The 27,336-nt window shown below is 37.5% G+C and overlaps 1 protein-coding gene across 9 annotated transcripts in view; it reads right to left on the bottom strand.

The window, feature by feature from the left end:
• LOC105466223 (adenosine kinase) overlaps nucleotides 1–27,336 on the bottom strand; it is a 567,753-nt gene that overhangs the window by 502,977 nt on the left and 37,440 nt on the right. For 8 of the 9 annotated variants that reach the window (XM_071069755.1, XM_071069752.1, XM_071069756.1 and 5 more), the window contains exons 2-3: nucleotides 16,118–16,192; nucleotides 1,713–1,766 (exon numbers count right to left, since the gene is read on the bottom strand). In XM_071069755.1, the coding sequence (XP_070925856.1) occupies nucleotides 1,713–1,766; nucleotides 16,118–16,192 (129 nt within the window). Of the gene's footprint in view, nucleotides 1–1,712; nucleotides 1,767–7,606; nucleotides 7,698–16,117; nucleotides 16,193–27,336 lie in introns of those variants that run through there. The other variant, XM_071069757.1, reaches the window with a different exon arrangement.

Genomic DNA, 27,336 nt, shown 5'->3' with positions numbered 1-27,336 from the left:
TAAAACACAAAAATTAGCTGGGCATGGTGGCAGGTGCCTGTAATTCCAGCTACTCAGGAGGCTGAGGCAGGAGAATCGCTTGAACCCAGGAGGCAGAGGTTGCAGAGAGCCAAGATCATGCCACAACACTCCAGCCTGGGCGACAGAGCAAGACTCCATCTCAAAAAAAAAAAAAAAAAAAAAGTAAGAAAAAAGTGTCAGTTGGCCAAGTTATAGCCATAGAGATGAATTATATCTTGGACAGTTAAAAAACTTTCAAATGAATTAACACATTAAAATGGGTTACATATTAAATAACATATATTCTTTAAAAGCAGATTTCTGGCATTTTTAATACTGGTCATAGTCTAAGGACTAAAGGAACTTTTAAGGCTCACAAACTACTTAATTCCCAAAGCAAAAGAAGCTCTGTTACCAGACCTACAAATAATAACCAACCAATGCTACAGTAACAATCACCTACCCTCATTGACTATAGTAGGAAATAAAGAAACAGCAAAAAATTTCTTGACAATAAATACATTTGAGAACCCACTATGGAGATTATACTCAAATAAGGATAGACCAAATATAAAAATACGGTTGAAAGGTTAGCATAATAATAGAATGTGTAAACAGTAAGAATGCACAAAGAAATCCTTTCCCTGAACATTGGTCCTGCCATTTTATAATTAACAATTTATATGTTATCTTAAACAGGAGAGAAGAAAATAATTTGCAAAAGGTTCAAGACAGTTTTTAAAAAGCAGTTTAAAAGTATTTGGAAAAAAAATTATTACTTAACCTCAAGAAGAAAATAATAGTCTTGAAGTCCTCCACAAAAAAAAATTACCGTCCCTATATATGAGTACAAGTGAAGGTTACATTAAACTAAACCAAGAGAGACCTGAGTTAGATGTGAAAATAAAGTATCTTCAGCTGGGCATAGTGGCTCATACCTGTAATCCCAGCACTTTGGGAGGCCAAGGCAGGCGGATCACCTGTGGTCAGGAGTTGGAGACCAGCCTAGCCAACATGGGAAAACCCCATCATCTCTACTTAAAATACAAAAATTAGCCAGGCGTGGTGGCGGGCACCTGTAATCCCAGCTACTTGGGAGGCTGAGGCAGGATAATTGCTTGAACCCAGGAATGAGAAGTTGCAATGAGCCAAGATTGCACCTCCAGCCTGGGCAGCAGAACAAGACTCTGTCTCAAAAAAATAAAAATACAATAAAATTTAAAAAGTGTTTTACATTGTACCAAACAACTGACATTTACTTTTTCATAAACCAGTGACAGAAACAAAATTATATTTTTCCATCATTATCATGAAGGTGGGTGATCCACCGGAATAAGACCTAAAAATTAACAGTGACAATTTATTTTTATTTTTTACTTTTTTCTGGTAGAGCAGTCAGAAAGAAAATAGGAACAATTTAATATTTTATCTGGAAAGAGAAAATGAAATGACATATTTCCCAATAAGACTTTAGTCTAGATGACAGAATACAACACTACATCTTTTAATGTGAATACAGGAGAAATTATGTCCTGTGTAAACTTTATGTAGTATAAATTATATAGTGTAGGTTATCATAATTCTGTTAGGATTAAGGTCATAGTGTTAATTATACTTTGTCATTATATAATTTTGAAAATCAGATTACATATACATATATCAACTTCATAGACAGAGTAAACTATTTACAACCAATTGTTTAATGCACTTACAGTTCCTTGTGTTTGTCTTCAGCCAAGATTTGGTCATTTGGTTTCAGAGAATACCTGCATAACAGAAATGAAAATTACACTCTTCATACAAACACAGTATCAACATAAGTTAGTTGACCTCTTCAAAACAAGCACTCCAACACTGTTATAGGTCTCTGACTTAACTGATAAAACACCAAGAATGCCCAAGTAGACGGTTTTTTGCTGTTCTATTAGTCATTTCCAGGAACACCACTCCAGGAACTGAAAGGAGATCACCTTAACCATGCTTTGAAGATCTTCAATATTCTTCTGTAGTGAATCATCTGTAATGTCACACTTATTCAGCAGTTCAAAACTGATGCAACAACTACAACGTTAAGTATTTTAGACTTCACAAACAATATGTAAATCATTCATTAACTATATAGTAATCATATACTGTGAACCAGGCTATGTACTAAGCAGCATGACACAGGAGGGAAAGAAAAGCTTTGGAGTTTTGTTTTTTGTTTGTTTTTTTTTTTTTAAGATAGTCTCACTCTCTCACCAAGGCTGGAGTGCAGTGGCACTATCTTGACTCAGTGCAACCTGTTCAAGCGATTTTCCTGTCTCGGCCTCCCCAGAAGCTGGGATTACAGGCACGTACCACCATGCCCAGCTAATTTTTGTATTTTTAGTAGAGAAGGAGTTTCACCATGTTGGCCAGGCTGCTCTGGAACTCCTGACCACAAGTGATCCAACCACCTCAGCCTCCCAAAGTGCTGGGATTACTGGCATGAGCCACCATACCCAGCCTCAAGTTTTGGAGTTTTTGATTGACCATTTACTAGCTAAGTGATCATAGGCAAGTACTCTACATCTTTAAGTCTCAGTTTCTCTGGTCATAAAATACAGGTTGCTATAAATATTAGATCAGGGATCTTTCACAGTACCATGTATTTGTACTGCTGAAGGTAAAGAGACTTTCTGAAGGGTACACAGAAACAGATAAACAACAATGGATAATTCCCAGGTCTTCAATTCCCATTCATACTCAACCTTTTCATAAAATTTAAAATTAATCTGCCTGAAAATGGATCATAAGTCCATTTGAAAGGTCATGTTGATTTTCCTCTCCAGTCTCCTCTTTCACAAGTGCCTTTAAACCCATTGCTATGGCTTGAATATTTGATCCCCCTCAAATCTCATGTTGAAATTTAATCTCCAATGGGGCAATATTGAGAGGTGGGGCCTTTAAGAAGTAATTGAATCATGAGAGCTCTACCTTCATAAATGGATTAATCAATTCATGGATTAATGGGTTATCATGGGAGGGGAGCTGGTGGCTTTAAAAGAAGAGAAGAGACCTGAGCTACCATATTAACAGTTTCAGGCCCCTTGCCATGTGATACCCTGCACCACCTCAGGAATCTGTAGAGTCCCTATCAGCAAGAAGGTTCTCACCAAGTGCAGCCCTTTGACCTTGGACTTTTCAACCTCCATAACCGTAAGAAATAAATTCCTTTTCTTATAAAATACCCAGTTTCAGGTATTCCAAGTAACAGAAAATGGCCTAAAATTCACTTTTTATTAATACAAAAAGGATGACATACTCCTGACCTATTCTGAATGAAACTATACACTATTGTATTGCCTGAGTATAAAAACCTTTTAAGTGTTAAACAAGGAATGATGCATATTTTGTCTGCAAAACTTTTTCATTTATTTAATTTTTTTTTTTTTTTTTTTTTGAGACAGAGTTAGGCTGAAGTACAGTGGTGCGATCTTGGCTCACCGCAACCTCTGCCTGCTGGGTTCAAGCAATTCTCGTGCCTCAGCCCCCAAAGTAGCTGTGACTACAGGCACACACCACCACGCCCAGCTAATTTTTGTACTTTAAGTAGAAATGAAGTTTCACCATGTTGGCCAGGCTGGTCACGAACTCCTCACCTCAAGTGATCATCCCACCTCATCCTCTCAAAGTAGTGGGATTACAGGTGTGAGCCACTGCACCCAGCCTATTTTCTTCTGTTTAATAATTTAGCAACATTTTGAAGGAAGAGAAGCAACATTTATGATGGCAGAGAAGGAGAAAAAAAATTTTTTTTAATAAATAAAAAATACTTTAGCAACATTTTAATACATTTGTTATTTTACTCTGTGCTAATTACAATTTAATGACTAAGAGATATTTTAAAATTCACTTATTTTGGCTGGCTGTAAAGACATATAATAGGGTATTCAATATGCATGAAAGACTGTAATGCATAAAAATATACTACCTTCATAATGTATGCATGCTACATGCAAAATATAACTTATGCATAAAATACATCCTATAAGAATAGAATCTGGTGTGAACAGTGTAACAGAAATGCAAATTCAAGACAGAAAGGACTATAAAATTTTTAAACGTCAAAAAAGGAAGCTGTTTATATATTTTTGTAAATGAATAAAAGGGGTATCAAATCATGATGGTATTTAGAGTCCACTAAAAAGAGTGATTCATCAGTATTATATAAAGTTATTAAAAATCATTAGTTGGGCACAGTGGCTCATGCCTATAATCCCCACTTTGGGAGGCCAAGGCAGGCGGATCACTTGAGGTCAGGAGTTTAAGACCAGCCTGGCCAACATGGCGAAACCCCATCTCTATTAAAAACACAAAACTTAGCCAGGTGTGGTGGCGGGCACCTGTGGTCCCAGCTACTGGGGAGGCTGAGGCAGGAGAATCACTTGAACCTGGGAGACAGAGGTTGCAGTGAGCTGAGATTGTGCCACTGCACTCCAGCCTAGGCGACAGAGCCTACTTTCAACTTAGTAGAAAGCTATAACTCAACTTCCCACCATGTCTTTCATAGAATGATGCAAAGCACAGCCTATATATTTTGGATGAGTTTTGTTTCCTAATGGCATAGATAGGTATTCTTTTATAATCAATTCTTAGCATGAACACAGTTCCTAAAAATCAGAGACAACAAAATGGTACAGTGATAGTCCTCAACATTTTTTCTGCCCTAAATTACCGGAGAAAAATGACATACACTCCAAAGAACAGAAGACGGGGAAGCAAGAGGGAGCACAGGGGAGAGGCCTCTTTATTCTGCCTCTAGCCCCTACAAAGAGAACCACTGAGTGAAAAAATAACTAGATACAAATCAAAAAAACCTGCAGTATCATCCTGATTCTGCCATTAACTTGTTTTCTGAAATGGGCAAGCCACTTAATTTCTCTAATGAGGATAAAACTGCCTATGTCACAGGGTTGCTATCCAGATCAAATAACATTACACGAAAAGTGTCCAGTGCATTATTTAACAATTATAATAAATACTCATCCCTGCCCCCTCTTCTTGGAATCTTGCACCCCTGTAAAATGAAGAATGCAATTAGCTCAAAAAGGGAGGAAAGGGCACTTTTAAATGTTCATAACTTTTATAAAAGCCTTTTATTGAGACTGAAACAAACACTTTTTATTCAAATGTGCTCCTCCTCCGAAGACATGGCACAGAACTTAGTGCCTTGAAAGGCGCAGATACAGACTGTGAAGTTCCAAAATAGGACAGTCATAAGAGAGGTGCCCATGCCTAATGTTACACAGTTAACAGATGACAATAAAATATTCTATAAATACTTGGAACTAAAATTGCCTTCCAAGAATTAAATCACTAAAATTTCTATAAATCTACAAATATTGCCACATAGTCCAAAGAATCCCAACAGTATCAAGTAAAGTTTTACAGAATTGGCAAAACCAATCAGGTAGGCAGTGTGGATATGGCAAGATTTTAAACAAAATATTTAATTGGCTCTTCCAATAAAAAAAAAAAGTTGATTAAAATATATTAGAAAGGAAGAAAATGGGGGAGGGGCAAAACCATTAATCGCTACAACACTATTTAAGACTAAAGCTGGACTGAAATTTAAGAAGCTTATAAAGAAATAGATTAAATCACGGGGTTAGAATAAAAAAGCAAAAAGTTATAAAGTTTAAGAAAATAATATGTTTAAATCTCATTAGCAAAGTAAATGAAGATTAAAACTCAATTAGAGAAAGCTGAAAGAATTAAACTAGATTTAAACCTAAATACATAAAATAGAACTATACTCTTTGTATTCTTAATTTTTCCTATGCTTTTTATTTTAAAAAATTTATTGATAATTATTCAAAATGACTAACCACATCTTTTTATTAAAGGACATTTTTTAATTTGGTACTTGGAAGATACTACTATCACTGCTTAGCTCTTGGGTCACATCAACAAAATGGGCCCATGTTATATCAACCTCCCATTTATTTGCTAATACATTTTATTTCTGGCTTCTGTCTCCATATTTGCACTGTGATTTGCCTGGCAGAAGGCGCCACTGACATCCCATTCAAATACAGGGGACCCTTTTAGGCGTTACTTTACTAGATATCTCTGTTACAGCAGGTATTATTGGCTAGTCTTATATAAACTCATCATACTTCATCAGACCTTGTCTTAGTTCTGCTTTTTCTTAGTCTCATTCTATACTTATTCTTTATCTATCCATCTATTAAATGTTCTAGCTTCCAGCCCACTTCTCCTTTTACTTTTTACTCTTTTTTTAAGAAATTTTATCTACTGGTTGCTTTAAATACCACCTACATAATAATAAAAATAGTGCTGGTAATAGCTACCATTTATTGAATAATATTGCATCAAACTATGTAAAATTAAATACAATTAAAGAGTCCAGGCGAGGCACCGTAGCTCACACGTGTAATCCCAGCACTTTGAGAGAACGAGGTGAGAGGAGTCCAGGACCAGCCTGGGCAACACAGTGAGACCCATCTCTAAAAAATAAAATTTTTTAAATTAGCTGGGCACGGTAGGGCACATACCTGCTGTCCCAGCTACTTAGGAGGCTGAGGTAAGAGAACTGTTTAAGCCCAGAAGGCTACAAGAATTAAACTAGATTTAAACAGCACCACTCACTGCACTCCAGACTGGGCAACACAGCAAGACCCTGTCTCCAAAAACAAAAGGAGTCCAGCCATGACTCTTCTATCCACCAAGAAACATAAAACCAACTGTCTCCTGAATATGCCTACCTGGGTATCACAGTCATCTCAAGCTTGAACAAAACTCAATTCAATCTTTCAACCCTCTCTTCCACATCCTCCTCCTATACTCCCTAACTCAGTTGTAAATACCACCATCATTCAGTCACCAAAACTAAAAATTCAAATGTTATCTCTGACTCCTTTACCCTCTTCATTAAATCAATCAAGTCTTACCTTGATAACACAAAAGTATCATTGTACTCTCTCTCCCAACCATTGTATCATAACTAAAGTGATCAAGTCATCATCTCTCAACAGGTTTATCACTATAGCCACCTCAAATCTATTGATCCACAACAGACAAAGCAATTCACATAATCCTAAAATGTGAATCCCAACCATGTCATCTGCCTGCTTAAATCAACAAGTGCTCTCCATTGCCAATAATAGAGGCATGAGAGATTTCAAGCTCCTCAGTAGCCAATAATATTAGCTAACATAAGCCAAACATACAAATAATCTCATTCAATCCTCACAAGAACCCTAATATCCTTATTTGACTCACAAAGAAACTGAGTTTCCATAGATAACCAAGGTCACACAGCTCCAGAGCACACTCTTAACCTCTATTCTTAATGCCACTGTGAAGAAGTGATTTTCTTTCCACATCTGTCTCCTCAATTAGATTACAAGCTGTTTAAAGGCAAAATAGTTATTTAACATTGTATTCTCAGTATTTGGCAAAACAGTAACCACAAGACATGTGCTCCAAAAAGTGTGTGTTGAGCTGTGAAATGAACTGCTAAAAAAGAATCCATGTTTACGTATCCTTAGAAGTACCATTTCCTTCAATATTCAAAGTTAGGTTTGAACAGCAAAGAACACAAAGAACAGCATCTTACATCTAGGCAAAATGAAGGAAAGTAGTCTGTGTTCATTTAGTGTCCATAATTTAGGTTGTTTTTTGAGGAAGCCCCAGAGCAACTCAGGAGCAATCACTCAATATGTGAAATGACATAAAGATTCAAATAGCAGTTTATTTCAAATTCTAAGAATTTAGAATTTTGAAAGAGAGAAGCAGAATAACCAAAGACTATCTGTTAATGTGGGTCACAAGGTAGTCAAGAGAAAATATTCAAACTTAAGAAGCATTTCCGACCACCAATAATCTAGAATATGTTATAGAAAAATATATCATATACACAAGAGATACAACTTTTTTTGAAGATATCTTTTAAAAAATATAAACATATCAAAAGAAATGTAAAATTGTACAATAAACCTAAGCTGTACTGGTTAATACCATAAACGCTAATTAATATCTATTAAAATTTAATTAACATGAAATAAAATGTTGAAATTCATCAGTTGCACTAGCCACACTTGAAGTGATCAAAGCCAAATGTGACTAGTGGTTACCATGTTGGATAGCACAGATACACATTTCCATAATCATGGAACATTCTAGTGTACAGCACACACTGCTGCAAAGATACTGACCCCAGATTTCATTTCTACTTTATTGACTTCTATATGGTCTATTTTTCTAAAAAGCATTTACTTTTATAATTTTTGAATCTAACAAGATTTAGCAAATGATCACCGCCACAAGATGTATAAGTTTTTAAAAAACCAGCCTAACCATTTTGTAACCCATATTACATTATTTAAATTTTATGTGTTATTAAAAGATACAGAAGAATACCTAAAATAAAGAAAGAAATATTTGTAGGGATAAGAAAATTTGTTGGTAAAGATCTCTTTTTTCCAAATTAATCTATAAATACAATACTAAACAAAATCCCAGACAGAATATTTAGGTCAATTAAAGGCCTAAATATACAAAACATAATGTTGAAAGTCGTAGAAAAAAATATGGCAATAGCTTTATAAATAATTAACTAAAAGGCCGGGCATGGTAGCTCACACCTGTAATCCCAGCACTTTGGGAGGCCAAGGTGGGTGGATCACTTGAGGTCAGGAGTTCAAGACCAGCCTGGCTAACATGGTGAAACCCCATCTGTATTAAAAATACAAAAATTAGCCAGGCACAGTGGCACATGCCTGTAATCTCAGCTACTCAGGAGACTGATCCATGAGAATAGCTTAAACCCGGGAAGCGGAGGTTACAGTGAGCTGAAATCACGCCACTGCACTCCAGCCTGAGTGACAGTGAAACTTCGTCTGAAAAAAAAAAAATTTAACTATAAAAGTGTCAGAGCAGTTTACAATTCATTTTAAAGCAAAACAATTAAATGTCTAACTTTAAACCTAACACATGCAGTCTCACTTGACACTCCAAATAATTTTTTCACTTTCAAAGCTAACATACACCCATTTGTAGAAGTAATACATTTTTATTTATAGAAATAATTCAGTTGTAAATTATTGGCAATGAATAATCAGCACTAAAATTTATGGCCAATTGCTTTGAGCATTTTCCTTTTTTTAAATTTTTAGAGACAGGGTCTCACACTATATTGCCCAGGATAGAGTACAGTGGCTATTCACAGGCACAATCCTAGTGCACTACAGTTAGAGTCTCCCAAGTAGCTGGCATTACAGGCAAGCACCACCACAGCCAGCTACTTTGGGTATTTTAGGTGTGAACATTAAGTAACATCTTTCATGCACACTTAGATTAATAAAAACTCACATAAGGTTTGTATGTTTATTTTATTAAAGGTTTAGATCTGTGAGAAAAACACATTTCCTCAAGTATTCTAGCTTCCCGTCATAAAATTGAGTATTTTCATTTCTTTTTTTTTTTTTTTTTTTTTGAGATGGAGTCTCACTGTCTCACCCAGGCTGGAGTGCAGTGGCGCAATCTCGGTTCATTGCAACCTCTGCTCCTGGGTTCAAGCGATTCTCCTGCCTCAGCCTCCTGAGTAGCTGGGCCTGCTGACGCGCACCACCACGCCCAGCTAATTTTTTATTTTTAATAGAGACAGGGTTTCACCATCTTAGCCAGGCTGGTCTCTAACTCCTGACTTCAGGTGATCTTTCACCTCGGCCTCCCAAAGTGCTGGGATTACAGGTGTGAGCCACCACACCCAGCCAAAACTGAGTATTTTCATTTTTATTGATGGTTTTCTTTTCTCAATTACCATTTCATTACTTCTCTCAATCCTCTTACTTTCATGATATTTATCTAGTGTCAGGAAAAACCAAGGCAAACCTACCTTACACATTCCTTCCTTGCTTTTTTCATCCCTATTAATACATATCTCCATAATTACAGACCAGGGCTCATGTGGAGGTATTCATATGTTCCACATTTCCTATCCCCTCATGTCCACTGTGTCCCTACAGTTTACTAGAAAAGATTCTTTTCAATCATGTACTTTCTGCCACAGGTGTTCCCAATAATTTTCAATTCTTTCTTTGGTGGGAGGGACAGGAGTTTGAGGCTGCAGTGAGTAGGCTATGATTGTGCTACTGCACTCCAGACTGGGAAACAGAAACCTTGTCTCTAAAAAAAAAAAAAAAAAAATCAGAATCAGAAAAATATTTTATCAAATGAATTTTGACAATTAGAACTCACTTTCATAGTGTAAGATACTAATCAGTATATATCTCATTCATTTGGTATATATCTTAGTCCCCTTGTGCTGCTATAACAAAAATACCAGACCAGGCTATTTATTTATTTATTTATTTTCTTATGTTTTGTTGTTGTTGTTTTATTTTTCTTATTTTGTTTGGGGTAATTTGTAAACAATAGAAATTTATTTCTCACATTCCTGGAGGCTGGGAAACCCGAGGTTAAGGCACCGGCAAGACTGGTGTCTGGTGAGGCTTTTCTCTGCTTCCAAGATGGCACCTTGTTGCTGCATCCTCCAGAGGGGAGGAACACTGTGTCCTCACATGGCAGAAGGAATGTAAAGGCAGGAGAGCTCTCGCTTCAGCCTTGAGTCCTTTCACAAGTGTGCTAATCCCATTCACAAGAGCAGAGCCTTCATAACTTGGTCAACCCCCAAGAGCCACACTTCTTATACTGCAGCACTGGGGATAAGTTTCAACATGAATTTTGGAGAGGATACCATCATTCACACCATAGCAATATACCACTTATCTAGGTTGGGTGCAGTAGCTCATGCCTGTAATCCCAGCACTTTGGGAGGCCGAGGTGGGCAGATCACCAGAGGTCAGGAGTTCGAGAGCAGCCTGTCCAACATGGTAAAACCCTGTCTCTACTAAAAATGCAAAAATCAGCCAGGCGTGGTGGCACACACCTATAGTCCCAGCTACTCAGGAAGCTGAAGCACAAGGATCACTTGAACCCAGGAGGCAGAGGTTGTAGTGAGCTGAGATTGCGCCACTGCACTGCAGCTTGGGTGATAGAGCAAGACACCATCTCAAAAATAAAAAATTGAAAAAAAAATATATATATATACACACACACACAGTACTTATCTAATGGTGGCTCAAAATGTAGGCTAAACACAATCGGTTTATATCATAAGGTAAATTTTTGAATATATTTGGAAGAAATGGCCAGGAGTAACAATAGAGAAGACTCTTTTATTGTTAGGGTCCAAATACTTGTTTTCTATCTTCAGGTACTTATTTGAAAATCAAGGTTAAAGATTAAAACCTTCCAAATATAAAATAAAACTTCAGCTAGCCACTTAGGATCAGCTGCTAGTAAAACATGTAAAACAAAGAGGTTACTCGAGCTTCCGGTAGTGTCACTGATGGCAGCAGCAGGCTGTCTAGAGCAGCTACTGCAAAGACACTGGCTCCAATAGGGGAGGTGCAGCCAGGGCTGCATGTTCCACAGAGCCCAAAGAAGTTGGGAACAGGTGGAAGCCACACCCACTTCCAAGCTGGCAGGGCTGGAGCCCCACCCTCCTGAGTGCAGCTGCAGCCACCCAGCCATGGCTGTGGACCTAGGTATCCCTGCACTCTCTGGGGCCCGGGAAGTCCCCTTTTCCCCTGCAGGCTCAGAAGTTCCTGCTCCCGTGCCTGGCCTCTCCTCAATCCCAGCACCTGCTCCGAGGTGATAATGTTAATGTGGGTAAGTCATTTTCAACTTTCACTATGAATTTGTATTCAAAGTTGGGAAAACAATTATAGATGACAGAATGAAAACATCAACCTTAAAAACACAGTTAATAGAAGTAAGGAGATAGAAAGATGGAAGAAGTAGCAGAGGAAAGACTAGTGGCACCAGTAATCTCATTCTCCATAATGAGAAGTCAATGGATTCCACTGAAATTTGGGTTTATCTGTTTTGTTTTGGCTTGGTGTGTATATATATATATGTGTGTGTGTGTGTGTGTGTGTGTGTATATATGTGTGTGTGTGTGTATATATATATATATATTTTTTTTTTTTTTGAGACAGTCTCTCTGCCACCCAGGCTGGAGTGCAATGGTGCAATTTCAGCTCACTGCAACCTCTGCCTCCCAGGTTCAAGCAATTCTCCTGCCTCAGCCACCCGAGTAGCTGGGACTATGGGCGCATGCCAACACACCTGGCTAATTTTTGGTATTTTTAGTAGACACAGGGTTTCGCCATGTTGGCAAGGCTTGAACTCCTGACCTCAAGTGATCCACCTGCCTCAGTCTCCAAAAGTGCTGGAAATACAGGTGTAAGCCACCACGCCCAGCCTGAAATTTGACAGAACAAGAAATTTTAAGAAATGTAAGCATAGTATATTATTTAAAAGTACAAGGAACCAAAAGAACTAAAATCATTAATGTAACTGTATACAGTAGTATTTTCTGACTGGGAAAGTGTGTTTTAAAGTTTGTATCTTAATGTCTTAGGATAAAACACATCTCCCAGTTCATCCTAGGCCCCCAACACATTTCCTATTATATTACCATAAGTCAAATTTACACATTTATAAATTCTTGCCTTACCCTTTGACATTTGAGTTTATCCAAATATAGGGGTAATTCCCAGGATATAAAAAAAGTTTCAAAAAAATTATTGTCCCCATAATTACTTATATTTCTATATACTATCAATGAACAATAAGAAAAGGAAAGAAAATAATCCCAATTTACAATAGCATCAAAAATAATAAAATTAAATTTAACCAAAGAAGTGTAAGACTTACGCACTGAAAACCTACTAAACACTGCTAAAATTATTTTAAAAAGACCTAAGGCTGGGCGCAGTGGCTCACGCCTATAATCCCAGCACTTTGGGAGGCCAAGGCAGGCGGATCAGAAGGTCAGGAGTTCGAGATAAGCCTGACCAACATGGTGAAACCCCATCTCTACTAAAAATACAAAAATTAGCCAGGCATGATGGCGCATGCCTGTAATCCCAGCTACTCAGGAGGCTGAGGCAGGAGAATCATTTCAACCCAGGAAATGGAGGTTGCAGTGAGCTGAGATCGTGCCGCTACACTCCAGCCTGGGCGAGCAAGAGTCTGTCTCAAAAAAAAAAAAAAAAAGACCTAAATAAATGGAAAGACATTCTGTCTTCATAACTTGGAAGACTTAATAGTGTATTTATCTATATATTCAATGTAATTCCAAGCAAAATTCCCACTGCCTTTTTTACAGAAATGAAAAAGCTATCCCCAAAAATTCATATGGAATTATGAGGGATCTCGAATTAAATAATAATAATAATAATAATCTTGAAAAACGAAGTTGGAGGACTTACACTTCCTGACTTCAAAATCTACTACAAAGCTACAGTAATCAACACAGTGTCGTACAGGCCAGGCACAGTGGCTAATGCCTATAATCCCAGCACTTTGGAGGCCAAGGTGGGAAGACAACTTGGGCCTAGGATCAAGCCAGACTTGAGTCTGAGACCAGCCTGGGCAACATAAGGAGACCCCGTTTATATAAAAAAAATTTTAAAAATAGCTAGGGATGGTGGTACACGCATATAGTCTCAGTTACTTGGGAGGCTGAAATAGAAGGATCACTTGAACCCAGGAGTTCAAGGTTTCAGTGAGCTATGATTGCACCACTGTACCCCAGCCTGGGTGACAGAGCAAGACCCTATCTCCAAAAAAAAACAAAACACACATAGACAAAAACACCAATGTCATACTGGCATAAGGACAGACATATGTATCAACAGAATAGAATGGAGTCCAGAAATTTACCTATGGTCACCTGATTTTGTCAACAGTATCAAGATCACTCAATGGGGAAAAGAATAGTCTCTCCAATAAATGATATTGAGACAACTGGATTTCCGCACGCAAAAGAATAAAGTTGAACCCTTATTTCATACCTTATACAAAAATTAACTCAAAATTGATCAAATGCTTCAATCTAAGATCTTAAACTACAAAACTCCTAGAAGAAAACACAGGCATAAATCTTTGTGATCCTGGATTTAACAACAGATTCTTACATATGACAGCAAAAGCAAAGCATAAGCAACAAAAGAAAAATAAATTGGACATCATCAAAATTTAAAACTTTTGTGCATCAAAGGACACTATCAAAAAATTAAAGTTAATCCCCAGAATGGGAGAAAATGTTTGCAAATCATATGCTAGCTGATAAGGGTCTAGTATCCAGAATATAAAAAGAACTTTTACAACTTAACAAAAAGACGACAACCCAATTAAAAAATGGGCAGAGAGCTTCAACATTTTCCCAAAGATATACAAATGTCCAATAAGCATACGAAAAGATGCTAACATCAAAAGTTTTCATTAGAAAAACGCAAATCAAAATCACAAAGAGACATCATTTCACACCCACTCATAGTAAAAAATAAGCTTTGGCAGTAGAGAAACTGGAACCCTTATACACTGCTGGTAGGAATGCAAAACAGTGCAGCTGCTTTGGAAAACAGTTTGGTGGTTTCTCTAGAAGTTAAGCACAGAAATATCATGTGACCCAGCAGTTCCACTACTGTGTGTGTACCCAAGAGAAATGAAAACACATTCCAACACAAAAGCTTATACATAAATGTTCATAAGAAGCATTGTTCCTAATAGACAAAAAATGAAAACAACATAAGTGTCTATCAACCAATGAATGGATAAACAAAATGTGGTATATCCACACAATGGAATATTCCACTATTAAAAGGAATGAAGGACTGATACATGCTACAACATGGATGAACTCTGAAAGCATTACATAAGTAAAATAAGCCCAAACACAAAAGGTCATATATATAAACACAAAAGATCATATATTATTATATGGTTCCATTTATATAAAATGCTCAGAATAGACAAATTCATAGAAAATCAAAGTATACTGGTAGTTCCCAGGATACTGGGCTAGCGGAGGGAATAGTGAATGACTACTTAATGGGTATGGGATTTCATTTTGGGGTGATGAAAATGTCCTGAATTAGATAGTGGTGATGGTTGTAAAACTTTGTGAATATACTGGCAGTCACTGAATTGTATACTTTATAATGGTTAAAATGATCAATTTTATGTGACATAAATTTTACCTCAATTTTTTAAAAAGTAATTATTCTTGGGTACAGAAATCGGGGTGTGTGAGGAGCGGGGGGATCTTGCTTTCTCATCATTAATCTTTTTTACTACTTAAATTTTCCAGATAGTAGTCCCCCCATTATCTGAGGTAGATGCATTGTAAGATGCCCCATGGGTATCTGAAACTGTGGATAGTACTGAACCATATGCATATACATACATATATACATACACACACACATACGTGCTATGTTTTTCCTACACATACATACCTACACATCATACTATGATAAAGTTCCATTTATAAATTAGGCATAATAACAGATTAACAACAACTAACTAAAAATAGAACAATTATTAAAATATACTGTAATAAACGTTATGTGGACGTGGTATGTATCTCTCTCTCAAAATGTCTTATTATACTGTCCTATGGGTAACTGAAACCTCAGAAAGTGCGAAAAAGGACACAAGAGGGGACTTTTGTACCAAATGGCCTCAAATAGGTAAATAAACAAACTGATTTCTCAGCTAAGTTGAAACATTGGAAGTTACTAATAAAGGGGAAACAACAGAGCTTCATGGCCTCTGAATTATATCCTGCATATTCTCTTGTCTTCTCTAATCATCTTTCTTCTCCCATTATAGCTTCTGAGAGGAAACAAGATTGGGCACATTCAGGGTAGAATGTCTGTAGATTATGATACTATTACGGATGTAGTTCACTGACAGTAGTTTAAAATTTGGGGAATTAAATAATTAGGTAAATTATATAAACTTTTCTCCTTCCAAATAATAAGCAAAAAAGTTTTAAGTAAAAATTTTGCAATGTATATAAGTTTTCCCAAGGAAAATTGTACTCAGTTACTCAATAGTTAATGATAGCACACTTGCTATTACCAGACTTAAATTTCCTGAGTTTTCCTTTAATTGAAGACGTTCGGTGATAAAGTCACTTCTAAAGTTTTCATCCATTTTTCTTCAAATATAAGTTCCACATAGTGCATATGAAGAGTTTACTACTTACTTATCAAGGAAATCTTTGTCCACTACAGCAGAGATGTCAAGCAGAGGATTTCCCATTCCAAAGAGAATATTTTCTCTAAAAAAACACAAAATACAAGTTAGAAATACTTCTAAAAGTAAGTTGATATGTAAAAGGTACACAAAATAAAAATAACTATCTTCATTTCAACCTGAAAATAAACCTAACATACCAGTTTATTAAACATTTGATTTGCCTATTATATGTAGGACATTTTAGAGATAGCATAAAGACATTTAGAAAAAAAGATGATTATCAGAGAAAGATGCAAATCAAAACTACAATGAGACACCATCTCACACCAATCAGAATAACTATATATATATATATTTTTTTTTTTGACACGGAGTTTTGCTCTTAATGGCATGATCTCAGCTCACTGCAACCTCTGCCTCCCAGGTTCAAGTGATTCTCCTGCCTCAGCCTCCTGAGCAGCTGGGATTAAAGGTGCCTGCCACCATGCCTGGCTAATTTTTGTATTTTTAGTAGAGATGGGGTTTCACCATGTTGGCCAGGCTAGTCTCGAACTCCTGACCTCAGCTGATCCACCTGCCTTAGCCTCCAAAAATGCTGGGATTACAGGTGTGAGCCACCATGCCCAGCCCAGAATAACTACTATTGAAGAGTCAAAAAAAAAAAAAAAAAAACCCAGATATTGTCGAGGTTGCAGAGAAAAGGTAATACTTACAAACTGTTGATGGGAATGCAAATTAGCTTAGCCCCTGTGAAAAGAAGTTTAAAGATCTCTCAAAAAACTTAAAATATAATTACCATCCGACCCAGCAATCTCATTATGGGTATATACCCAAAGAAAAATGAATCATTCTAGGCCGGGCACAGTGGCTCATGCCTGTAATCCTAGCACTTTGGGAGGCCGAGGTGGGTGGATCATGAGGTCAGGTGACGAAGACCATCCTGGCCAACATGGTGAAACCCTGTCTCTACTAAAAATACAAAAATTAGCCAGGCATGGTGGCGCACGCCTGTAGTCCCAGCTACTCAGGAGGCTGATGCAGGAGAATCGCTTGAACCCGGGAGGTGGAGGCTGCAGTGAGCCGAGATCGTGCCACTGCACTCCAGGCTGGGCGATGGAGCGAGACTGTGTCTTAAAAAAAAAAAAAAAAAAAAGAAGAATCATTCTACCAAAAAGACATGTTTATTACAGCACTCTTCACAATAGCAAAGACATGGAATCAACCTAGGTGCCCATCAATGGTAGAATGGATAAAGAACATGCAAAACATATACACCATGGAATACTATGCAGCCATAAAAAAAGAACGAAATTATGTCCTTTGCAGCAATATGGATGCAGCTGAATTATCCTAAGTGAATTAACATAGAAACAGAAAACCAAATACCACATGTTTTCACTTATAAGTGGGAGCTAAACACTGGGTACACAGGGACACAAAGATGTCAGGACAATAGACACTGGAGATTCCAAAATCAGGGAAGAAGAGAGGAAAGTAAGAGCTGAAAAACTACCTATTGGGTACTATGTTCACTACTTAGATGATGGGGATCATTACAAACCCAAACTTCAGTATCACATGAAATACCCATGTAACAAACCTGCACATGTACCCCCCTGAATGTTATTAGAGAGCCCATGGCACATCCTGGAACAGTCCAAGCAAGAGCCCTATCTACCCTTGACAAAAAATGACTGTGGTAGGGTCTTCACAATGGACATCAGAACTGATACAATTCTTTTATTATGTATCCAAAAAATTTAAATATATGCTAACTTTTTATAGAATAATTTGTAACCTTTACAAATTTAACTGCACATCTTTTCATCTAAAAATGTCTAGCTAAAACTTTTATTCGTGTCTTATGTTTCCTATACTTCTTATATTCATGTCTTCTCATGCATATACTTGTATGTTAAATATATAAGGATTCATTTCAGATGCCTACAACATGAAATAAAGCAAAACAAAAACAAATCAACAAGAAATGATATAATTTTAAATTACATTTAACAGACTTGGAGGAAGTCTGTTTTCCAAAAGAGATCACAGTATGGTTCCAATCCAAATAAAAGAAAGAACTCCACCACAAGTGATGCCTTAAACGGAAGCTCATCTCGCAGTAAGAAATGGGCCAGTGAATACTCTTGGATCAGTCTCAACAGGAGACATTCATCTAGTTTATCCAATAAGATTTGTCTCTGTGTAATTTTCTACTGGTCTCCAGTTTATTGATGATCCGCTTCTCTTTCAGTTGCCTCCAAACCAGTTACCATTCTCACCATTTGGCGACTATCAGTAATATCAATGGACAAGCACACCAGGATTTTTTTAAGAGAATGAGGCATAGCCTATAATTATAATCTGTAATGATTTTTAGAGGATAAAATTACAGTCTCTTATTAACACCATAGATTGAGCAACTATGGCTGAATATGCAGTAAAGAGACATTTGTCCCTTTTCTATTTAAAGAAAGCTGAGTGGAGGAGGGTAAGATAATACACTTACTTATTCACACTTAAACTGCATTTGTGATCAAAGCAAGTCTAATAAAAAGAAAGTACTTTAAGTGCTTAGAAGGTGAAGGATCAATAGACAAATACAGTAAAACCTAACCATGATTTCACTGGGACTACTCTGCCTGATTTGTATATTCTTATCCAAACAATAAAAACTCCTAAAACTTGTTATTTAAAAAAAAAAAAAAAAAAGGATGGGTACTCTTATTGGGGCTACTTGGCTTTTTATTTTCATTTGCCCTTTTTATCACCCCTTGCAAGCATCCAGTTCAATGTATAGAGTCATGTAACCACAAAACTATGGAACATTTCCATCACAGCAACAACAAAAAAGCATCCTTCTGCCCCCACATCAATCCCTCTACCCTCAATTTGTCCCCTCTCAGTTTTAAGGAATATAATTGTTATACCTCTTTCTAAGAAGTCAAACCTTTGAACATCTACTGCATTACTAAAATAGTTTATTATACTCCGTTTAAAAACTCAGTAAAGATAGTCTTACAGAAAGCCTAATAATTGATTCTAAGAATGAATTACAATTCAAGAGTCAAATAATTCACGTCTGAGTCTCAGTTCTTGAGGTAGCTTGTAGAGAGACTTAAGCAAGCCATCTACCATCTCTGGGCCTAAATGTTAATAATGTTTGACTTGTTCCCAAATAATATTACAATTCAGTTAAGGTCATTTGAAGTCATGCTTATAATAAACTGGAATTGTGTGTCATCTTTTCCTTGCTGTCCTCCTTCTTTTACCCCAAATTTCCTCACTCAAGAGTAGAATTTTGGTGGAATTGATCCCTCAGGCAAACCAAAACCGAAGTCAATCAGTCCAATATATTTCTCTAGCCTTAGTGATCAGTTCAGAGACTGGCATGTAACCTAAGCCAGGAAAATCAGAATGAACTCAAGATTTTTTTCTATGATGCTCAGATACAGAACATATTTTTCCCTAATAGATATAAATGAAGAAGGTGCTAGAAGCCGTAAAAACCCAATGGCCTCAAGGTGGCTGCCTTGGGATAAATTTGACACCACAGAAAGCAGAGTGCGAAAACTGAAAGAAACCAGGTCATTAATGAAGTTGTTGGACCACCTAATTAAGCTTTACCTGAAATCTATACTCCATCTGAACTTCTCTGTTTTTTGTTTTGCTTTGCTTTTTTAAGTACAGGGGTACAAGTGCAGGTCTGATACGTAGGCAAACTTGTGTTACGGGGGTTTGTTGTACAGGTTATTTCATCACCCAAGTATCTGGACTTTTCAATTACATATGTTGGTAGTTTTGTTTATTTCAATATGAGGCTGGTTTTTAGTTACTTACAACTGAAAGTACAGGGACAGATGTAAATTGTCATTAGTTCATTTTGTGAATCTGTTTAATATGTAATGCATTTTTATTATAAAACTGTAATACAGACAAGATTATTGGTGCTCAATTTTTTTTTTTTTTTTTTTTTTTTGAGACAGAGTCTTGCTCTGTCACCAGGCTGGAATGCAACAGTGCAATCTCGGCTCACTGCAACCTCCGCCTCCCAGGTTCAACTGATTCTCCTGCCTCAGCATGCACCACTATGCCCAGCTAATTTTTGTATTTTTAGTAAAGATGGGGTTTCACCATGTTGGCCAGGATGGTCTCCATCTCTTGACCTCGTGATCTGCCCTCCTTGGCCTCCCAAAGTGCTGGGATTACAGGCATAAGCCACCACGCCCAGCCTAATCTTAACACTACAGTTCCCCAATGGAAAACGGATGCAACATAGAACCTGATGAGTGATGCTATTAGGCTGAATCTTAACACTACAATTCCCCAGTGGAGAACGTATGCAACACAGACCCTGATGCATGATGCTATTAGGCTGCAATTGTCCAAAGCCTGCATGAAACTGGTTGCAGAAGTTGTGGCTGGTATAAGCAGTGAGGAGAAAGGAATTTAAATTAGCACAGGCTGGAAGTGGTGGCTCACACCTGTAATCCCAGCACTGTGGGAGGCTGAGGCAGGTAGATGGTTTGAGTCCAGGAGTTCAAGGCCAGCCAGGACAACATGCCAAAACCCCATCTTTACAAAAAATTGGCTGGGCACAGTGGCTCACACCTGTAATCTCAGCACTTTGGGAGGCTGAGGCGGATGCACTGTCTGTGCACAGGAGTTCGAGACCAGCCTGGGCAACATGGCAAGACTCTATCTCTACAAAACTACAAAAATTAGCCAGGCGTGATGGCGTGTGCCTATAGCCCCAGCTACTAGGGAGGCTGAGGTGGAAGAATCCTTGAGCCCAGGAGGTTGAGGCTACTGTGAGCCATGAGTATGCTACTACCTCAAAAAAAAAAAAAAGAAAGAAAAAGAAAAATATAAAAAATCAAGCCAGGCATGGTGGTGCACACCCATAATCCCAGCTACCACGGAGACTGAGGTGAGAGGATCGCTTAAGCCTGGAAGGTCGAGGTTGTAGTAAGCTGTGATTACACCACTGCACTCCAGCCTTGGGTGACAGAGTAAGACGCTGTCTTAAAAATAAATTAACTAAATAAAGTGGCACATAAAAGATATCTTCAAATAGTAAGTTAAGTAAAAAAGATATCATTATTTTCAAAAGCAAATAAAACTTTGCTCATGTCACATTTCTCTCTCCTTCACTGCACATAACTGAGATTATAATGGCTAGTTTCTTACATACAAATACATATAAACTAGTGTCCAGGCCATAAATATTATGCCCTTCTTAAATGATGAACATACTATACGAATAAGCATTTATTTTTATCTTGTTCTACTAGAATGTGAACAAGATGAGGTTTAGTCTATAGCCAAAAACTATGACTAACCCATACTGGGATTACTTTTTGTTCCAAATGTTAGCAATATCTTTTTTTTGGAATGGATGCTAGGATGAGAGATACTGAACAATCTTTTTTTTTTTCTGGGGGGGAGTCAGCAATTTTATAAATGTCTCATAAGTTAGGTTTGCAGCGAACATAAACCTACACTATAATTATTATTCTGTTGGACAGTCAACAAATTTTATACTGACATATATATTAGAGTAAGAGTTCCTGAGAAAATTTTTTCTTGGCTATTGATATATTAATGTTTGAATGTTGATTAGCCCTCTCACTAACAGAAACGTTTAGTTATGGTGCCAGAATAAACACTAACAATGACTGCCTTTAACTGTTTACACCAGTCATCTTCTCTTTCAATCCAGAAACCTCAGCTTTATATGTGACTCTTCTCTCTACATCAACTAGCCCCGTCTTATTAGTAAGGACATCATCTTGGTTTTATCAAACACTTCTTGTACCTGGATCTCCCACAATATACCCACTAGCACCAGGCCCTCTACAGACATTGCCTGAATTTCTACATTGTCAGCAATTTTTTTAGCCACAATAAATCCTGCACATTATCACCAAAATCATATTATTTTAAACAATTCTAACCATAATATTTTTCCACTTAAAATCTACCTAGCTTCTGATTATTAATAGGATAAAATCCAAAAGCATAATATAAAGGACACTGAATCTAGCTCAAACTCACCATATTTCATCATATCTAAGATGCCATTTATTCATAAAATAATCCCAATTTCCGACGGTGATGTAAAACACAATCAGCTGTAAGATGTATGCCAATTTCAGAGTTGTTAAAATGGGAAGAAATGTGCACGTTAAGATCAAAATTCAGTAATTCTTTAGCCTTACCTCTCACCATTCTAATATATACAACCTATTTTAATCATAATGTCTTACTGTTATTTGAATAAGACTGCCTGTAAAGTCCTTCTCCTACTTCCTTTGCCTGGAAAACTCCCATTCATCTTTTTAAAATTCCCTATATGCTACCAGTCTTGGGAAATTTTTCCTGATCGACTCCTACCCAAGGGCTTCCACATAAGATATACAAGCTGCCCCCAACACCACTCAAGAGTGCTGTTAACAATGTAGAAAATGGCTCCTGGTACTGTATATCAAGGCACTGCATCCCTCCCTCCCAAAGATTTATTCATTCCCTCCTGCTCAGTTCTAAAAGTCCTTTGATGAACTTTTTAGTTGATTTTAGGGGTTGCTTTGAACTTTATCTTAATCAACTGATCTTAATCACCTACACAACAAAGGGTAAAGATTTTTTTGAAATCTTATTTACATTTGTATTCCCAATGGCTAGCATATGATAATTCCATGGGTTTTGAGTGATTCTGTGATTATAGGTTCTGATCTTTAGTTTCTTTCTCTTTTTGAGACAGGTTCCTGTTCTGTTGCCCAGGCTAGAGGGCAGTGGTGCAATCACGGCTCACTGCAGGCTCAACCTCCCAAGCTCCCCCACTTCAGCCTCTCAAGAAGTTGGGACTACAGCCACCATGCCCAGTTAATTTTTTTCTTTTCAGTAGAGACTGGGTCTCCCTCTGTTGCCCAGGCTCGTCTCAAACTCTTGGGCTTAAGCTATACTTCTGCCTCAGCCTCCCTAGGTTCTAGGATCACAGGTATGCAACCCAAGATACACCTTTATAAAGACATAGAAGTTTTGAAAATAAAAAGTTAGCAAAAAGACACACCATGAAAACACTAATCATAAATTACAGTGGCTATATTAATATCAGACAAGGTAAGCTTTAAAATAGAGAGTATCACCAGATACAAAGGGATTTCATGAAAATAGGTCAAATAGTCAAGAAAACATACTACTACTAAAAATAACAATACAAAGTATGTACACACCAAATAAAATGGCTTCAAAATACTTTTTAAAATACTTAGAAACAAAAGAAATAGGCAAATACATAACCTTAGTTCAGCAACCTTCTTTCAGTAATTAGTAAAACAGGTAGACACACCAAAAATTAAAGAATCACACTACACATTATTTATCCTAGAGGAAGAAAAACTTAAGTGCACAGAGCAATCTCTACACAAATGTCTCTAACAGATTTATTTGTAAAGGGAAAACACTAGGCCAGCCACGGTGGCTCACACCTGTAATCCCAGCACTTTGGGAGGCTGAGGTGGAAGGATCACTTGAGGCCAGGAGTTCAAGACCAGCCTGGGCAACATAGTAAGACCTCATCTCTACAAAAAATAAAAATAATTAGCTGGGTGCAGTTGTGCATGTCTCTAGTCCTAGCTCCTCAGGAGGCTGAGATGGGAGAATTATTTAAGCCCAAGAGGACTGTAGTGTTCAACAATCATGCCAATACACTCTGGCCTGAGTGACAGAGAGAGCAAGATCATATCTCTTTAAAAAAAAAAAAAAAAAAAAAAGGCCGGGCACGGTGCCTCACGCCTGTAATCCTAGCACTTTGGGAGGCCGAGGAGGGCAGATCATGAGGTCAGGAGTTCGAGACTAGCCTGACCTAGTGAAACTCTGCCTCTACCAAAAATAGAAAAATTAGCCGGGCATAGTAGTGTGCACCTGTAATCCCAGCTACTTGGGAGGCTGAGGCAGGAGAATCACTTGAACCCAGGAGGCGGAGGTTGTGGTGAGCCAAGATCGCGCCACCGCACTCCAGCCTGAGCAACAGAGCAAGACTCCGTCTCAAAAACAGAACAAGAAAAAAAAAATGGTAAAAATCTGGAAACGTAATAAATGCCCTTCAACAGGTAAATAGGTAAACAACCTATGGTACACCCATAAAAGAGAAGCAATAAAAAGGAATGAACTATGACACACACAACAGCTTAAACGGATCTCAAAGGCATTGTGCTAAGTGAGAAACAAGCCGTTATCTACGAGTTACATACTATATGATTCCATTTACATAACACTCTCAAAGTTACAAAATTACACTGATGGAAAACAGATCAGTAGTTGTCTGGGGTTAGGGTTCAGAGAAAAGCATAACCATAAAGAAATGATATAAAGAAATTTCTTTGTGGTAACAGAACAGTTTAATACCCTGAATGTGGTAATAGCTACATGAATCCGGACATGATAAAATTTTATAGAACTATACACCACCACCTCCTCAATTAAAAACAATATATACAAACTGGTGAAATTCTAATAAAGTCTATAGTCAACTTCCAACTATCGTATAACACCGAAATCAGCTTCCTGGTTTTGGTAACACACTATAGTTATGAAAGATATATCATTGGGGGAAGTTGAGTGAACAGGGCACAGGAACTTTCTCTACAATTTTTGCGATTTCTGTGAGTTGTATTTCAAAAGAAAAGGGAGGAAAAGGATATAAAACAGATATATTAAAAATGTTTAGGCCAGGTGTGGTGGCCCACACCTGTAATCTCAGCACTTTGGGAGGCCGAGGCAGGAGAATCACTTGAGCCCAGGAGTTCGAGACCAGTCTGGGCGAGACCCTGTCTTTGTATTTTACGTAGTGAGACCCTGTCTTTATATTTTAAAATAATGTTTTTAATGCTTAAAAACAAATTAGGGTGACATCATTGGGAATGGCAGAGTAAGGACCTCCAAAAATCCTCTCTTCCATAAAAGCAACAAGAACACTGGAAAAAAAAAAAATGTCAAAACTTGGGCCAGGCATGGTGGCTCACACCTGTAATCCCAGCACTTTGGGAGGCCGAGGTGGGCAGATCACAAGGTCAGGAGTTCAAGACCAGCCTGGCCAACATGGTGAAACCCCATCACTACTAAAAATACAAAAATTAGCTGGGTGTGGTGGCAGGCGCCTGTAATTCCAGCTACTCTGGAGGCTGAAGCAGGGAAATCGTTTGAACCTGGGAGGCAGAGGTTGCAGTGAGCCAAAATTACACCATTGCACTTCAGCCTGGGCAATAATGCAAGACTATATCTCAAAAAAAAAGTCAAAAATAGACTTTTTCAGAACTCTGAATAGTAACCAAAAAGTCTGCAACAATCCAAGGAGCATTTATTCAAAAAAGATGGCTGAATCTCAGAAAGAATAGCAAGCTTTGTGGCATTTTAACATGCCCTATTCCCATGCCTCTCTTCCCAGCTCCAGGCTAGCCCTGAAAAGCAGCAATCTACAAACCATAGAATCCTGGAGCCTAGCAGCCAGTGGAGGTGACAGAACAGGGCTAAAGCTCCTTCAAAGTCCCATTTTCAGAGCAAGTTATTATTTGAGCTGACTAGCAATTCCCTGAAAAACCCCACTCCCAAGACTTCCCAATATTTAACCTGATTCAGAGCTTGCCCATTGCTAACAGCCTTTTCCCCCAAGGTATTTATTTGTCAAAAACAATCAGCTACAATTGCTTAACATTTCAGCAACCTGAAGCAGCTGGGACAAAGAAGCTAACCAAAAAACACAAAAGGAAAAGGAGAATGAGATGTCCATAGGGAGTTTTGAAAAGTTCTGAAATTCCTAAGACTCTGGAAGGCCACAAGAGTGTGCCCAGGTCTATGGGCATGCTCAAGAAAGACCTGAGAAGGCCCTAAGCAATCACCACTTACTGAGCATGAAGCTCAGCAAAAACAGGAAGTCAAGGCTATGGATGAACCAGAAGCCTGGTTGAGTGCTGAAAGGGAGCTCCAACAAGCACACAGAGCCTCTCAGCAAAGACTAGAACAGTAACAAGTATTGACAAGAATGTGGAGAAACTAGCATCTTCATACATTGCTGTTGCAAATTATAAAGTGATTCAGCCACTTTGGAAAATAATTTGGCAGTTTCTCAAAAAGTAAACATAAAATTACCACATGCCCCAGCAATTCTACCCTTAGGGGAAACAGAAACACAGAACAACACAAAAACTTGTACGTGAATGTTTATAGCACCATTATTCATAATAGCCCAAAAGTGAAAATAACCCAAATATCTCTCAAGTGATAAATGGATAAATCGTGGCATATCTATACAATGAAATATTATTTCAGTCATAAGAAAGAATGAAATGCTGATACATGCTGCAACATGGGTGAACTTTGAAAACATACTTGGTTAAAAAAAAAAAAAAGCCAGCTACAATAAAGGCCGAATATTATATGATTCCACTTAGGAAATGTTCAGAATAGGCAAATTCCTAGGGACAAGGTAGATTAGTGGTTGCCAGGGGTTAGAGGGTAGGGAGACATGAAGAGTAACTGCTAACAGGTATGGATTTTCATTTTGGAGGACAAAAATGTTCCGGAATTAAATAGTGCCGATGGCCATACAACCTTGTGAATATACCAAACACTACTGAGCTGTGCAATTTTTAAGTGGTGCATTTTACAGTAACTGAATTATCTCTCAGTTAAATAGTAACAAATACATAAAACTATCTGACTTAATTGATAAATTATATAGAACACTAAATTCAATAACTGCAGTATACACTGTATTTAATAAGATACATAAAATATCTACACTGAAAACCTCAAAATATTGCACAGCGGAATTAAAGACACATGTTACATTCACCAAATCAGACCACAGGGTAGGCCTTAAAACTAAGCTCTGTAGCTATCAAAGAATTAAAATCATAAACAACTTATCATTTACAGATCTATGGTACAAATATGTACACAATATGTCAACAACACATCCCCTGAACACCACATAAAATTTAAAATAGCTAGAACATCCCAAATATTAAGAAATTAAACAATAAACTTCTAAATGACCTGTGGACCAGAAAAATCACAATGGAAATAGAAATTTGAATTGCACACATCGAAATTGTATGCTGCAGTTAAAGGAGTACTTAGAAGAAAATGTTAATTATGTAAGAAATGTACATTAGAATGACTACTGGGGGTTAGCAAAGAAAAAATAATAATAATAAAAGAAAT

Source organism: Macaca nemestrina, chromosome 9 (genome assembly GCF_043159975.1).
Source record: "Macaca nemestrina isolate mMacNem1 chromosome 9, mMacNem.hap1, whole genome shotgun sequence".
Lineage (NCBI taxonomy): Eukaryota > Metazoa > Chordata > Mammalia > Primates > Cercopithecidae > Macaca > Macaca nemestrina.
This window is presented reverse-complemented; position numbering and strand designations above follow the sequence as displayed.